The following is a 16,106-nucleotide window of genomic DNA, read 5'->3' as shown; positions in this document are numbered from 1 at the left end:
ATTCTATGTTTTACAAAATTATTTATATTTCTAACTGACAAATTTGTATTATATTAATATACTTATGTTTGTATGCATAAGTTGAATACAAGTGTACATTTAATTTTAGCCATTACACAAGTTTAATTTGGTTGAAAAAATTTAATTATAGTCGGCTGTTTAAGCCTTGATTGGTTAAGCTTAAGGAGTTGAGTTTCAAAATGAGTCTCTACATTCTTTAAGAGATTGAAGGCTGTAAAGTCATCTCTTGCAAATTGCTTCAATAAAGCAATATGTTCAAATGCGTCTTTGTACGATACTATTGGCTCGGCAATTTCTTCAATTGTTTCGTCATCGGAGTAACTAATCTCTGCAAGGTCTGGTTCAACTTGTATTTCAATAGAATTTTCTTCAGTAAAGACAACTTTATCAATTTCAACAAAATCGTCAAAATTAAAAGGTATTACATTTTTTAAATTTCTGTACGTGACCCGAAACTTATCATCCTCGTCAATAAAATCGGGCAAACTTTGATTGGTGTGTGGGAAACCAGCTTTAAGAAAGCAGTTTTTGATGGTTGTGGCTTTAATTTTATTCCACGAGGTTTGAATGAAGTATAAAGCTTCAAGAACATTAACGGAATTTGCTAACTCTGATGCCGAACTCGCTGAATCGATTTTTGGGAGCAAGTGTTGTAACATTAAGCTTCTATATTCAATTTTAAAATTTTGTATTATGCCTTGATCAAGAGGTTGGCAAACTGCGGTTGTAATTGGAGGCAAGAAAATTATTTTAATGTTTGTAAAGTTCATATGACTTTGATGTGTTGCTGCATTATCCAAGAACAAAATAATTTTCCGATTTTGAAATTTCATTTTCCTATTTAGTTGAGTTAGCCATGTAGTCATGATTTCATGAGTCATCCATGCTTTGTGGTTAGATTGCCAATCCACTGGAAGTTCATTTAAAGAAAGATGTTTAAATGGTCGAGGAAGGGTGTCTTTTCCAACGACCAAAGCTGTTCCTTTTGTCCAGCCATGTTTATACAAAATAGGATTGTTAGCCTCTCCTTACATAATTGCCCACTCATACATTTTTCGGACTTAAGACCGAGAGTTTTGTCAGGTAATGCACGAAAGAATAGTCCGCTTTCGTCGGCATTGTAAATGTCTTCTGGCTTGTAGTCGCGTAGCAGAGATGGTAGCTTTGCCTTGAATTGCTCAACATCCATTGAGCTTACATCTGAAGTTTCACCAGATATGCTCCTAAAAGCAACATTATTTCTTATGCGCCATCGATTTAACCATCCATCTGATGCAACAAAATTTAATACACCCAACTTCCGCGCTACTTCTTTCGCCTTAGCTTGTACAATCGGACCAGAAACAGGAATGTTTTGTCTTCTAGCCTTAGTGAACCAATCAAAACACATTTTGTCAATATCAGATCCTCCTTCTTTTATAAAACTTCTCTTTTGAAGAACATTAGCTCCAGACTCCCATTTAGAACGAATGGTTTCTCTATTTTTTTTAATATCTGCAGCTTGCGATTTGCTAATATAGAACCTTCAAATAGAAATAAACTATAACAAATGAGTTCCTTACAGAATTAAACTGTACCTTTTCGCAATCTCACGAACACTTATTTTTTCTTTCTCGAACACATTGATAATTTCCATTTTATCTTTAATAGACAAAACATTTTTTGTTGGTGGCATTTTGCGATTTTGGGATATACAGACTATTTACCAAACTTTAAATTAAATAAACTCTTTTAAAGAGAGCTAGCTACAAATTAAAACAAGTTAGGAATTGTTTATGTGTGAAAATATTAATGAAAGCAATGGGTTCATGAAATTTGTCCTGTTTTGGGAGCTGTCCGGTTTTAGGAGCTGTCCGGTTATAAGGGGTGTCCATATTGTCCAATTTAACTGTATATGTATATTTAAAAGATACGTTTGTACAGTGCAACTTTTAGAAACACTCTATAATATCATACATAATTCATACATATCTATTACATACAGCATATAATGTGTGGATATACACAGTAAAAGTATATTTTGAATGACAAAATAAAGCAAAAATTGTATGTTTTAATATTTACCTATTGTTTATAAAAATTTCCATTATTATCACATCATGTTAAATGTTTAAAATGTACTTTCTAAATTTTTAACTAATAAATACAAGGATTTTATATATCGTCTGGCAACATTTCAACGTTTTCCTCATATTATTCCGAATTTTAGGAAACGACCAGAAAGCGATAAAATAACGAACCGTATAAAATAGCAAATAAATTCTAGGTGCAATTTTTACTTTAGAATTACGAAAATATAAAAGAACAGATTTACAGTTGTGGTACAGCAGTATTAGTCCCTTAAGTTTCGTTTGTCGATAAATTTACCCTTGTTCTTCAGGTCAGTCACCAGCGTGCGAAAGTCACCCTAAAATAGGTACTACTTTTTACGTACAAGCGGAGGAATTGCTTCGTTCAAGCAAGGGCCAGAGTATAAATAACAGGCTGCAATGAACGAAATTTCACAGTTGTTGGCGAGAAGTTGTGTTGAACATATTGTGAAAATATCACACGAGTCAAAACGAGGTAGTGGAAGCTAATTTCTATGTGTACCAGAAGTGAGCTGAGTCATCAAAATTCAAGGCCAACAAAGTTTGAAGGTGTGTGTACATGTGCATTGCAAATATATAAAAATCAGAACAAAGAAAAGAGCAAACAGTGCCTAGTGCTAATAACGATCGTGGCAAATTAAATTTCTTCTCAAAATGGTTACAACTTGTGAAAATGTTTTTGTTGAACAAGATCCAACAACGCTTTGCGGATGGGTTCGTAATTTCCGCATCAAACGATCAGAAATGAAAAGAAAGTTGCGTGGCAATTTACGTGTAAATGCAATGTTGAATACAGCTCTTTTGACTGCGGAAGCTGAATTGCGTCGCAAACAGAGAGAACGTTTTCATCGTTGGGCCGAGTTCCAAACGAAACTAGACGGTAGTTACGCCATCAGCAGTTATGTGAAAGGGAAGGTGTCTGAAGAGGAAGAAGCTGAACGTCAAAAAAAGGTGGATAATTTGTGGAAAAGTGAGCTTAGTGACTTGGATTCCTTTATGCGATCGCTGAGCAGCAGTACTAATAAAGATTGTGATGTCAAAACCGCATTTATAAATGAATATAATGTAAAAAGTGATAATTGCAATGTGTTACAAAGTATTGCAGTAGTTAGTTAATAGTTTTAATTGCAGATGTCTGAATTGTGTATTTGTAGTATAGTTTTATCAAGCAAGTTTTTCATTTGCAGTCAATGAAGCATCGTACAAAGTGTTCCATAATGTGAAAATGAAAACCGAGTGAGTTGACATGACACCATTTTCTGGTAGAGAAAGCCAAAGCCAACGAGACTGGGCTGGGCGAACCCGAGCCGAGTTTTGGGAGCTACGTACGCACGACTGATGTGTGGATGATCAGCTCAGATATTACTCAATCGGTTCGTAAAACTAATATTTAAACAAAACTATATAAATTGCGAAGTTTATTGTATATGAGTATCTAATTTTAACACAAAGCAAAATTGTAAAGCCATCGCCATTTTGTGTATATAACAATCGATTTTGTATTCACTTCGGAAGTCGACTTCGGCAATCATGTCGAAAGTTGTGTATACTAAAGACTTCGGAGTGTGTCGTGTATTGTACACATGGCTAATTTACTCGATATTTCAATTACCTTTTGATGTTATATAAAAGCTTATTTCACGATTTCAACATAATACGTAAATTCGAGAAGATGCGAAAGGAAATAATCTTATACTATACACAATCAAATATATACTTTAAATGTATAACAGTTCACAGAGAAATAGGGTGAGCGAAAGAGATGACACATTAAAATGTATAACAGTTCGCATTATAATAGAATGAGCAAAAGAGATGGCACCATAGCTTTACATATTTGCTTTGAGTTGACGTAGTTTAACTGCTAGTGCAATTAATACACGAGGTGTACCTGAGAAGTTTGTCTGATTCATATTGAATCAATTGTGATGTTTCTAGATAAAAGTAAGGATGTAAAGAATATTTCTTTTCAATTTTTTTATACAAATTTATACAGAATTGATTTGGAAAAAATATAATAAAAAAGTATTTAAATTAATACAAAAAATTTGTAGTGTAAATTTATTTTTGAAGCATTAAAAATCAACCATAAATGATATTTTGTTTTACAGTTCGTTTTTTGCCGATAAAAGATGATAAATCGGGGAAGTATTTGATCCAACAACAGAGTGAGTGAGCTAAAACAATGAGAATGAGAACATAGAAATTCTACACAAATTGCTGTGGGTGCTAATTCGGATCTATACGGAATATGAAAGTGGCGGAAGCGACGGTATGTGCTGGTGTGATGTGCTGCTGTAGTTTGTTTATCAGTTGCACGTGCTGTTCCTCACGTAGTACACCCAACATCGATGTTGAAAAAATTTGTGGTGACGTTTTGAGAGAATGGGCAACAAAGTGTGTTTGCAGCCGGGACATCAAAAGAAAGCCATACTCGTGCGTTAACCAAAACAGCATAATTTCCAGAAACGAATATGTGGAACATGAAGGGACAAAAATAGCAAACAACCAACATATGGTTGCGAAGGGTATTTACAAATATTTTCGAAGAACAATTAGCTTTAAAATTTCAGCAATGCGAAGCAGTTGAACGTGCCTGCTCGCATTTAAAACCAACGTACATATATATCCTAAACAACATAACATCGTGGGGAATAATTTTATATATCAAGCGGATAACGGAAATAACCATCGTTCTACTCTCTTAAAACTATTTTTACATGGGGTTATAAAATGTTGTAACCCTTTCCCTGACAAAGATCAACGTGACGTAAGCCAAATGGATTTCCTCTTTAAACACTTATCGTTAATTTACAGAATCCTGAATATTGAAATTGAATGTTATCTGCTGGCTAGTGGCTGCCGACATATCCGTCTCTTTTTGTTTTCTGTTCTTCGTTTTTTTTTTTTTCCTCTGTTTACGATTTTGTTACAGCGATACGACAGTTGAACGGTTCCTGTATGTATCGGTTGACCAATGATAAAGAGCTGATCAACAATTTCCAAGTCTTGAGAATGTGTTGAGGGAAAACATTGTTCCCCGATTGGGAAAAATCGAACAACCAGCACCTATTAGGAATACATAAACAAAACACAGGGATTTGTGTATTACGAAAATACAAAAACACATATTTTCTACTCATCTAGAGAACGAAAGAGTTACCTCTAGAGTTTTCTTTTTGATTTTTCAGTGATACTCCACAATATTGCGAATTGCGTACGGTCAATTTGGCAGATATATCCTCTCCATGCATTTTAAATGGTGCCGACGAGGTGGTGAGGTTAGGTCCATCATATCTTGCACTAATTTCTACCATTACAGCATCAATAATGGGAATCAAAGACAAGTTATAGGCCTCAAATCTCATCAGAACTGCCAGCGGGTAATTCAACGGCCTAATTTTTTTTTAGTATTTCTTTTAGCGATGCGTCACAGTAGAACGTGCCTGTACGCATCTAACTTCTGTAAACAATTGTGAGTGAAGCTTAACGAAATTGTCATCACCTTAGAGACATTGAGAGCATCCCATAATTTCTATCTAATTCAATTGTAAGAGCAAGTACAATTTTATTTGACTAATACCCAATTTATAGGAAGCACTAAGAGTACGATCAACTTTCGTAATTCTGCTTTGATATGGCACAGTTGGACTTTTCTAAAAACAACCAGCAGAAATCTGAATACCTTAAGAACATCACTTAACAGCACGAGTTCAACTTGAAGCCGATTGTAAGACATTTGCAATTTTAAATTTGACTAATACATAATTCATAGGAAACGATAACTTAACAATTGCACTGCAAGGATACATTTTATTTTGTCAATCACCAACCTACTACAAACCCAAGGAAATATAAATACCGTTCTGAACATAAGGGCTAAAACATATAAAAATGGCAAAAGGGAATCATGCCAAGACAATACCATATACACTGGAGTTGTCAACGAAGGTTAGGTTGATTTATATATCTGTAGTAATGTTATTTCACAGTTATTGCACGAAGAGCGTTGGAGGGAGGAGATATCTACTATATCTGGTTGAATACCAAGATTTCGGTCCGTTAAATTGGATAACCAAAACGAAAGGTTTACCCAACCTTAATAATAAGTACTTAATATTCAATTGCCGATTGTTTATATTATGACTGTTATACCATAAACCACGCGATAGAGAAGACATTTCCATATTTTACAGCGGTACGTCGCAGTTGATCGGTGCCTGCGTGTGCCCGTGTCTGTGCCTAGCTTACTAGGAAGTTTTTCTAAAGCAGCTTAACAGATTTAGACCTTAAAAATTTCCGACGGAGTCACCAACTGCAACTATTCACCATGCAACAGTAAGAAACTGTTTCCTTGCCATATATTAATGTATTTCTTATAGATTTCACAAAATCGATGTTCTAAGGACTGGATCCTAGATCTTGCTTACACAGAAGAAGAAACATTATCTGCATTTAATTTTACTATCTGGCCAGTAAAATTACAAAACATCAATTCTGAATTAGTATGCCAAAGACACGGTTATATGTCCAAATTTTGTTACAGAAACTTACCTGGCCTTTGCATGAAAGGGATAAAAATAGGTTCTTGGCAAAAAGGGAATCACGCCAACAACAGGTGCAATGCATCAAACAATGTTTACGATAGAGACGCCACCAATTTTATGCAAGAGGTTAGATGAAAATCTTTATACAACTAAAGCACGAGGTATTCGATATTTTCCAGCTTTGAAAGGCACAACGACATTCTTTTACACAACTTCTGGGGATTTAATTTTTTTAGCAAATTGGAAAATTTATTTTTATATATTTTCTTCGAAAACATGCGACTTTTCTCATTATAATTTGTAGCGATATAGCGTAGTTGATCTGTTCCTGCGTATATCTCATCTGTATACTGGCTATAGGGAATCAAGCCATACGACACTCGGTAAATAGTACGCCCGTCATGTGAAACATCGGTTTACGAGCAGTGAAAGGGCATCCAAATTGAAATAACGGTTCCCGTGGATATCTTCCACTTGAAACTGGTAAAACTAAAATGTCTCGATTTTTAAACATCCTGTAAACATACAAACTATCTACACACGATTTTACTTGCGAATTTATTTTCGCGGCATCGAAAACAACGAAATAGTTTATTTATTACAGCGATATAATACAGTTGAACGGTACCTGTATGTATCTCCAATGCGAATAATAATCGGTCGACTCTTTGCCAACTAAAGGCCTGTTAGAGAAAACCATCATGAGTAAACGGCAACTTACGGTGGTGCATTTCTGTATTGCTTCATCAGGCAGTTGAGGAAACTGAAGGTGCTTTGTAAATGAATCTTTCCTTCAATTAAAAATTTATTTGCAGTTTGATGATATTTCGTCCAACTTCTTGGTAATGTCGTAAGAGAAACTATGGCAAGATGTTTCAGCATTATCAGTATTTTCGAAATAGCGGGCACGAGCTTCCACTCCCCTAACCATTATGTTGCAACTTGCAGAATTTACTCGGCCTATTTTTTTATTAAGGAAGTGCATCAGCGAGCCTTAAATCTTCATCCAAATGAGGTGTTTGCTTGAATTACCCGTTTTTGTTAAACACTCTATTTTGCAGTAAACAATTCAATGCTTAATTCATTGTTAAACATACAAATGGCGGCATTGTACGCATCCAGATGATCGTTAAAGGGAATCGAACGATACAACTAGAAGTGGCCGTCCATATAAATTCTTACATATATACTGTTAATCATTCTAATCACGACAGTCTTGTTCCAATTGTACGTTATCTGGTAATTGAAGGACAAGCTGTAAATCGTACCTCAGAATACCTCACATACAACGTCGTTGGTCTTCCGTTTCCTTTCGTAATTTGCGAATCCGTACGAGTCGCCGCTCGGCCAATCCCTGGCATTGAGTGATGGCAAGGAGTTCTGATGAGTCTGTCGCCGAATGTGGGCGAAGAAATGTTTCTAAAGGGAATCAAAGAAACACGCGTAAGACTTGTTACGGTTCGTTCTGTTAGTATAAAATTATATATTTACAGGTCTCATGTGACTAACGAGTCCACAGTAAGAAACGATTTCAGCCACTGAATGTGGTTTGCAGATGATCTCAAACCACAATAGCCTAGTTAACATATTAATTATGTAACTGCTCATTCTATAATGCCTGGACATTATAAGAATTGTACACATAAAAATTGATGAAATCCATGTTTACACGATTAGTGTTTTTTGTTACAATTTTCTGTTAAAATACCTTCAAAGATAATTGTATCCAAGCATTATTCTACTTGACCAAATGTTATCAAATTTTATCAAACTTTCTGTTATAATATCTAAGTTGAATTGTTTGTCACCCACGATGTTTGTAGAAATCTAATTATTTTATCTGATTGTAAACTATAACGACTGTACGAAGAAGTAGTCGATCCACTAATATGCCGAGTGCATTAAGAAATGTGAAGAAACTTAAATCCATATTCTAGTACACATGTAAACCAAGAAGAAAAATCTCATGTAAATTGTGACAGTTTATATTGACTGAAATATCGCAAATATTTTTGCAATGTAATATTCAAAATTTTTGAAAGATATTCTGTAAACTCATTCTTTATATATTTTTAAAAATCTTACCTTGTAATTTGACATGTAACATTTTTTGAATGAATGTAATTTTGATACATATATTAATTAACTTGGCACACGGCACGAAAGCAGTGAAAACTACATACTTCCACCACAAGATCAAAGCATTCCTTGGTGACCGGTGCGAGAGAGAGAGAGAAAGATGTCATTTTGTCATACAAAGGGTTTTGCAGTGAGCATCATTTTGAGAGCAGAGATTTCGTCTTATCTATTGGGTTAATTCTTAACTACACAACACACATCCATCCGATTACAAGAGAGATGCAGAGATAAAGGGAGAAAAGGCAGGAAAGAGTGCAAGATATAGAAAGCTTAGTTCATATAGGGAAAACATCGTGATCAGCTGTTCCATTTTGGAAATCAAATCAATTTGGTGGAATGCGCGGAAGATTCTATTAGCTCTTTAATAATTCTTCGGCCGTACCATCTAAGCCGCATTCGCATCAAAACAATAAGTTGCAAGTGCTTTATACAGCGCATCGCATTCAAATTCCATCCTTCAGTACTTGTGTGGCATACACAACTTTTGCAAGTCGGCAGAGCTACACACAATCTCGTCCAATGTAGTTCGTCCTGGTCACATGTTTACGTGCACATGCAACCTCATCTAGCGTCCTTTTTTGCACTTAACTGCAATCATGCGCGCATACACACAGTCCTCGTATTAACGCACAATTTATCAACACACAACCACAAGCATTCATTACCACCAGAAATCGCGACCAGAGTCTACTGAATAGCCAGAGCAATTGCCTTCCAAGCGCTTTGAAGAGATAATAATATCTACGTTGATGTCGAATCCATTAAATTACTAAAAAGTAATTTCGCCCATTTGCTACCGATCGGATTGTACAACTCCGTCGAGAGAGGATACATACATACATACATATGTATACCATTTGAGTGCTGGCTTCATGGTTGTGGTCTGGTTAGTGTGAATTAAATGTGGTCCGTGTGCGTTCTGTTGCAAAGGCTAGAACTTTGTGGTTTCATCGGAGGTTGGTACGTGGGCATGTGTGACGTAACTTGGCAGAAAGTATGAGGGCAATATACTGTTCGACCGCTCCATCTTTTGCTTACCACGACTGGCATATCTTTTCGTAACTTCTGAGAGTATGAGCGTTTTGTATGTCGAATGTCCGATATTCATCTTCATCGTTCTTATTTCATCACTAACTGGGAGAGGCAGAGAGAAGGCAGTTCTAGAAACCCCTTAAACACCTATGAATCTTATTTCGAGACGTCAGTTTTTCCGTTTGTCTTCACGGCTTAATTGAGTTTAATTGGGAAGGCAAAAATTAAATTAGCAAACAATCGTCGTAATCAACGAGTTGTGACGGCGGCGAGGGATACCAAGTTGTGACGGCAGCGAGGGATTCCAAGTGTTGACGGCAGCGAGGGATACCAAGTGTTGACGGCAGCGAGGGATTCTAAATTGTGACAGCGGCGTGGGATACAAAGTTGAGACTGCAGCGTGGGATTCCAAGTGTTGACGGCAGCGGGGGATTTCTCATCGTGGGACTCGGCGGTTCATCGTGGGGTTGTAGTTTTGGTTTTTCCGGCGAATTAGAGTGGACGGCGGCGTGGGAAACCATGTTTAGACGGCAGCGAGGGATTCCAAGTTGTGACGGCGGCGTGGGATTCCAAGTTATGACGGCAGCGAGGGATTCCAAGTTGTGACGGCAGCGAGGGATTCCAAGTTGTGACGGCAGCGAGGGATGCAATGTTTTGACGGCAGCGAGGGATTCCAAGTTGTGACGGCAGCGAGGGATTCCAAGTTATGACTGCAGCGTGGGAACCAAGATTTGACGGCGTCGAGGGATGCAATGTTTTGACGGCAGCGAGGGATATTTTACGGAGGCGACGGCGAGGGAACCTCATCGATGGAAATATCAACGTACATGTGGTACTTTCGTCCTGTCTGTTATCTTCATTTGGTCCGCTCCTTTTGCATTATGGTTCCCTGTAAGGAAGCTTTTCTGTACATGGAATATATGAGTCAACAAAACTCCACTCATTCATAAAAATCCGTACACTGATTAAGAGAGCAACTGAAGGTTTTTTGGTTATACAAAACCGAGATTCTGCATTCGAGAATGTATTCCGTATATTCCACGATGCATCATAACATTTCTTGAGGGGACCGCCATTTTAAGCACCATTTAAGCAAGTTGTGTAGAATTTATAGGCAGGAACATTCATATTTGAATTTGTGTTTGTTTTTATTTATGAATAAATGTGTAATGTTTTTTGAAAAAAAAAGACTTCTGAAATGTTTTCAATATGAATAAACAATATCCATAATAAATAGGACCTTATTCCAATTAAAAAATAAATCTGGTTTTAATTAGCGGAAAAGATTTCAGGTGAGATGTTTTTCTCTTATAAGCCTTTAACTTTGACAAAAGGCAATGGTGTCGCATCGTTAAATAGATCTAAAGAGATGGGCTATGTATCTTCGTTGACCGACAAATTCAACTCCAATAACAGCCGGTTCTACCTTACCGGAATTAACACGGATTTTATCCGGCCAAAGTTGTACTTCTGCTACGGACTCCAGAGCAGAATCGATAGCTGCGGTCCAAGAAGCTAAGTTAAACAACCGCTCAGATCTTCTGAGTTGTGCATGTTTCTACGCCAAAGAGATAATGGTGGAGACCTTCATACTGCACACTGCAACGTCGTCTTATCGATAGCGACATCGGCCGCAGAGATAGTACCCTACAATGTCAGGGTACAGCTATCCGGTCATGCGATGTCGAGCTCGAGCTTTCACATATACAACCCTCCAGTTACATGTTGCCCGAACATAGGTGCTCTACTTCGTGGTGAATACCGACCTTAACCTGAATCACGACCTTTGGCTTTCTTGCCTGTCAGATGATCGCTGGGGGATAGAAAGGAATATACGATTCGACATTCTGCAAAATGAATGATGAAGCCTCCACCAGAATTATGAGCAACTGTAATAGCTCGCCCGATTTTATCATTCTTAGTGGTGGTCTGATAAATAGCATAACCTGGGGATCCATGCTCATAATTATCTCGATCGAGAAACCTCCCGAGTTTATTTCTTTTGACAACTGCACCTTCGTTAACTTTAATAAAGCCAACTAGATCGGCTTCACAGAATTTACCGAGAGCACCTTCACCGCTTTACACATTTCTAAGGAAGTTATCGTTGGCGAACGTCAATTCCGTAGAGTGTTCTTAGCTGTTACCGTTCGCTTCAGCGCTGCTGTAAAAATCGCGGAGTTCTTCCTAAAGGTGCTTTCGCTGAAATCATCCCTGCAGCCACCTGGTTATAGCGGTATGGCCTTCGAGGAGCATCAAGAGGTTCTTTCTCAACTACACCGACGAAATAAAACAATACACCGACAAGATTTCGGACGCAAAAAACTGGAGACATGCACTGACCGCCATTCACAGTGGAGCCATTAACACCTTCACCAACTCCCTCTCAGTGAATGGCGTACTTGGAGTCAAACCACCACCCATTGCAGATGAAGATTTCGAGTTGCCGCGAGAATCGAGAGTGATCCTTGCGCAACTTCGTTCTGGATACTGTAGCAGATTAAACTCTTACTTATCCAGAATCGGTCTTGACATATCAAACAGCCATATGTCCAGCGTGTAACGAGTCCCCGCATGACACTAACCAATTCTTTGCATGCCCAGCTAACCCTACACTGCTGACACCCCTCTCCCAGTGTTACAACCCCGTCGAAGCAGAATGTTTCCTGAGCCTACCTTTAGATGATCTCGATGACAACTTATCTAATCCTTACCATCCTAACATGGATTAGGAAACCGTTACAACAACAACAACCGACATACAGCTTGGCTTCAGTAAGTATACAAAACTTGTGGGATCTAATTAAGTATAGATTGAGGTATTATGTCGCGAGTCCAATAGTTTGAAATTTGTCTATGAACACACCAACTGCGTAAGGCAACTGGATTGTAGTTGCCATTATGTTAGTTTGACTCTGGAACAGGACTGTTTGGTTGAGCGCTACAGAAGACTGCAAGTTGGAAACCGCAAATAACAAAATTGAGTGCTAGTAATACAGTATTAATTTTTTATTGTTAGGAACGTATGTATCTCAACTGGAAATTATTTTAAAGTAAATTATTTCAAGCAAATAGTTTTCCGTAAGGGTGTGCGCTATAAGTTCCATTTAGTTGCCCATTAGGGAAATTCCAACCGCCATTTACTGTATTTTTATGTCCAGAGGCACTACCAGCTAACGGTGTTAGTTGTGGACCTAAGTTGAACCCAATACCTCGATTGCCAGCATTATTGGATAGAGGTAATGTATTTTCGGTATGGGTTCCAGCTACCAGAGTACTACCAGGAAGGCCGGCATGCCAAGTGGGATATGAATTGGATCCATTATTCACCTGTGGCAGGCTGATGGGGATATTTTGCGTCCAATTTCTTCGATGTGAATGATGATTATTTTGCCATGGTCTTCCGGGGCGGTGATGTGGATACCAGTTATTAGGATTGGTGTGATTTTGATGATCAATCGTCTGATTGGGTCGGTGATATGGTTGCCAGTTATTAGGATTGGTGTGATTTTGGTAACCAATCATATGACTGGGTCGGTGATGTGTTGCATTATGCCGTCCGCTATTGTTCCACGCCGTGGAATTGTGATGATGCCGTGGCAGACCGTCTATGTGGTAAATCAAACAAACGCAGAAAAATGCTGCAATGAATAAAAAGGTGATATCGTTATAAATCGTTGAAACCAATTGGGTTTACACTGTGAGAACACTACTGAGGCTTACTGCTAATATTTGATTTTTAAATGAATGAATATTCTTAAACACTTTTAGAGTCATTTCCGTTTTTTTTATTTTAGAACACCAGTTAGCCTCGGAAGCGAGAGAATTTTGCCTGAGTCGAAGATTTTCCAAAGTAAGAAAGTAGGAATGCTCTAACTTGTTTTCGGCACCCCTGCATGGAAATCAGGCTACGATTGGCATTACAATTGTTACACAAATGCGAGGCATTTTCAAAATTCCCCTAATACAGAATACAAGGATGTATGTATATATACATACATATATAGTTTATAATACGTACCCACTAGAATTTTAAATTCGTTTGGAATCTTCATCTTGAATTAACTTTTTAAGGAAGCAACTCGCAGCCAATGTGTGCGGTATGCTGATAACTACTAAAATATTTGTGCTCTAAGCAGCGCTTTTTTAATTATAATTTTTAGATTACGGACATACGCGAATGTCTAAATTCATAGATAAGCAACTACCCGATAGGGAAATCTAATATTTTAGTATCACGATCATCAATTTTCTAGCTTCCAAGTTGTCAGCATTCAAATACTTTCGGAAAAGCATGAAAAACGCAATTTACATTAGTCCACGAGTAACGGCTTTTGTGTGTTTGTGCGTACATTTAAATCCCGAGCTTGCTGGTTACAACTATGGTTAAGGAACGAACCATCAGGCAGTCGTCCAAGGTGAAAGCTGTCACATGATTCCTGTTTGAATCAAAAAGCTAATGCCAGCTGTTCCGCCGTTGGATTTTTGGGAAGTCCTCACAGTTCATGGTTAACACTATTCAGCGCTTTGTGAAGATCTGTTTACTGAAAATCAGAAGAGTGGGTTTACAGACTCCTTCTTGACTCATGTGTGAAAGAATATGGAAAAAGTAGCGGGCGATTTGCCCTTAAAGCTTTCCATCAGGGTAATACATGTCAGTTCCTTATCTATTACTTTGTCATCGGCACATCTTAGGCACATCTTAGCACACTTATTTACTTAATTACTTATGTACATATGTATGTATGTATTTCTATTTATTTATCTTGTTATATTTTTAAGTTGTGGTGAAATCTCTTCTTCAGGAATAATAATAAATTAATCTAAGAAGTGAGTGAAAATGCAATTTTGGTCTTTAATTTTGCTTTTTTTCAATTTAGAAAATTCTAAAAAGTCACAAGGCTTGGTGACCTTTTCTTTACAAGCCAGCAGAAGTTGTAGAATGAAGCGAATATTGGAAATATATTTTTTTTATTTTTAACTGTTAATAATTTTTTGTTTGCTCAGCGTGTACGCTTTCGTATTTCGCAAATTGTTTATGTATGCTCTTAGATTTTGTCATTAATCTCTTATCTCTTCCAATATTTGTACGCGATGGAATTATTATTGTTTATTTTATAATAATTCCCCAGGCGATTATTAGGGCTTTCCTAATAAATTCAACTCCTATGAGTATATGTACGCCCATATTTGAGGATGCATGTGCGATAAGACTCGGGGATTTTGCTTTTGGTGGACGAAAACAAATTTAAGTATTTAAGCTTGCCATTACATAACGAACGTTTCTATAATCCAAGTAACTATAAAATTGTATTTGTTTAAAAATTGCCTTTATTACGGACATAAGTTCTTAATACTATGAATTAGTATATGTCCTCCGAACAAGATAGTGAGGCCAGTTGTTTGCATACTCATATCGAAAAAATACAACAGTCAAGAAAAACAAAGAAATCATGGGTAGTTCCAATGCTGATGAAATCTATCTCTTGACGTTTGTGCTAAAAATAACCCCATAAGAGAATAAAAATTGTATATTAAATTGTATATAATCAGGTGGTAAGGATTGCGTGCCATTAGAATTTCACATGGACAGATAATTAATCTTCTTTATTGGTGTAGACACAGCTTACGCGGTTATAGCCTTTTCATAGGGGATGTTTTTTTCACGTAGTAGGTCTCAACCCAGCACACAACCCTGGGGAGGGATGATTAAACTTCTAACTTTAGCTCTCCTTCAAACGGATGTTTTTTTTTGGTTACCCAGAGGATACTTGGTCTAAGACCGGATGTCGTGAGTTGCTTGAGCCGTATGTAAAAGAATCGTTTCTCGCACTCCCAACTGAATGGCGCTCATAGAAGTTTCCTCACTTACGTATACTTCTACTCATGGCTCCATACTCCAAAGAAGAATTAGATAGTTTTATAGTTCAGTTCGTTAAATAAAAATTGTGCTTTAAAACTGTGAGAAGGTGCTTGGTCGAAAATAACTTCCATGGACGAATTGCAAGACGAAAATCAAATTTCTAAAAAAACATTGTGCAAGGTATTATATTCGCTAAAAAGTAATGACGCCGTGACCACAACTTTTGGAAACTGGAAGTTTGGAGCGACGAATCTAAGTTTATCGTTTTTGGAAATGATATCCAGCAAACTCACATTTGGATCCCGGATACACGAAAAAAACTGTGAAGCACGGTTGCTCATCAGTGATGGTTTGAGACTGTTTTACTTCGCTAGTTACTTTTAAAGTCATTTCCATTTTTATTTTCGACAATAT

General features: G+C 37.2%; 3 protein-coding genes and 1 long non-coding RNA gene across 4 annotated transcripts; 2 read left to right on the top strand and 2 right to left on the bottom strand.

Moving 5' to 3' along the window:
- Positions 1–287: 287 nt before the first annotated feature.
- Positions 288–1,854, bottom strand: LOC126763074 (tigger transposable element-derived protein 6-like). The gene is made up of 2 exons (XM_050480274.1): positions 1,599–1,854; positions 288–1,544 (listed from the first exon to the last, which is right to left on the bottom strand). The coding sequence occupies exons 1-2, from the start codon at positions 1,694–1,696 to the stop codon at positions 944–946; spliced, it is 699 nt and encodes a 232-aa protein (XP_050336231.1). The 5' UTR covers positions 1,697–1,854; the 3' UTR covers positions 288–943.
- A 473-nt stretch (positions 1,855–2,327) lies between these two features.
- On the top strand, positions 2,328–11,017 carry LOC126763088 (uncharacterized). Its single transcript, XR_007667551.1, has 4 exons — positions 2,328–2,342; positions 2,402–2,660; positions 3,299–3,484; positions 4,223–11,017. It is a non-coding gene; the product is annotated as an uncharacterized LOC126763088 (long non-coding RNA).
- LOC126763080 (uncharacterized) lies at positions 2,667–3,382 on the top strand. The gene has a single exon (XM_050480281.1). It carries the CDS (start codon positions 2,766–2,768, stop codon positions 3,225–3,227), a length of 462 nt encoding a protein of 153 aa, XP_050336238.1. The 5' UTR covers positions 2,667–2,765; the 3' UTR covers positions 3,228–3,382.
- A 1,800-nt stretch (positions 11,018–12,817) lies between the features above and the next one.
- LOC126763076 (uncharacterized histidine-rich protein DDB_G0274557-like) lies at positions 12,818–13,944 on the bottom strand. The gene is made up of 2 exons (XM_050480276.1): positions 13,851–13,944; positions 12,818–13,470 (listed from the first exon to the last, which is right to left on the bottom strand). The coding sequence occupies exons 1-2, from the start codon at positions 13,882–13,884 to the stop codon at positions 12,893–12,895; spliced, it is 612 nt and encodes a 203-aa protein (XP_050336233.1). The 5' UTR covers positions 13,885–13,944; the 3' UTR covers positions 12,818–12,892.
- Between the last annotated feature and the right edge of the window lie 2,162 nt (positions 13,945–16,106).

This window comes from Bactrocera neohumeralis, chromosome 6, assembly GCF_024586455.1.
Source record: "Bactrocera neohumeralis isolate Rockhampton chromosome 6, APGP_CSIRO_Bneo_wtdbg2-racon-allhic-juicebox.fasta_v2, whole genome shotgun sequence".
Lineage (NCBI taxonomy): Eukaryota > Metazoa > Arthropoda > Insecta > Diptera > Tephritidae > Bactrocera > Bactrocera neohumeralis.
Note: the sequence above shows the minus strand (reverse complement) of the source record. Positions and strands in the feature narration are given on the sequence as shown.

What these genes read in the sequence shown, in the direction of transcription:
- LOC126763074 (XM_050480274.1), bottom strand. Translation starts at nt 1,696, where the DNA reads ATGCCACCAACAAAAAATGTTTTGTCTATTAAAGATAAAATGGAAATT. An exon ending in GTTCGTGAGATTGCGAAAAG is followed by an intron (nt 1,545 to 1,598) that starts GTACAGTTTAAT and finishes TTCTATTTGAAG; the next exon opens with GTTCTATATTAGCAAATCGC.
- LOC126763080 (XM_050480281.1), top strand. Translation starts at nt 2,766, where the DNA reads ATGGTTACAACTTGTGAAAATGTTTTTGTTGAACAAGATCCAACAACG.
- LOC126763076 (XM_050480276.1), bottom strand. Translation starts at nt 13,884, where the DNA reads ATGAAGATTCCAAACGAATTTAAAATTCTAGTGG. An exon ending in CGAATTTAAAATTCTAGTGG is followed by an intron (nt 13,471 to 13,850) that starts GTACGTATTATA and finishes TATTCATTGCAG; the next exon opens with CATTTTTCTGCGTTTGTTTG.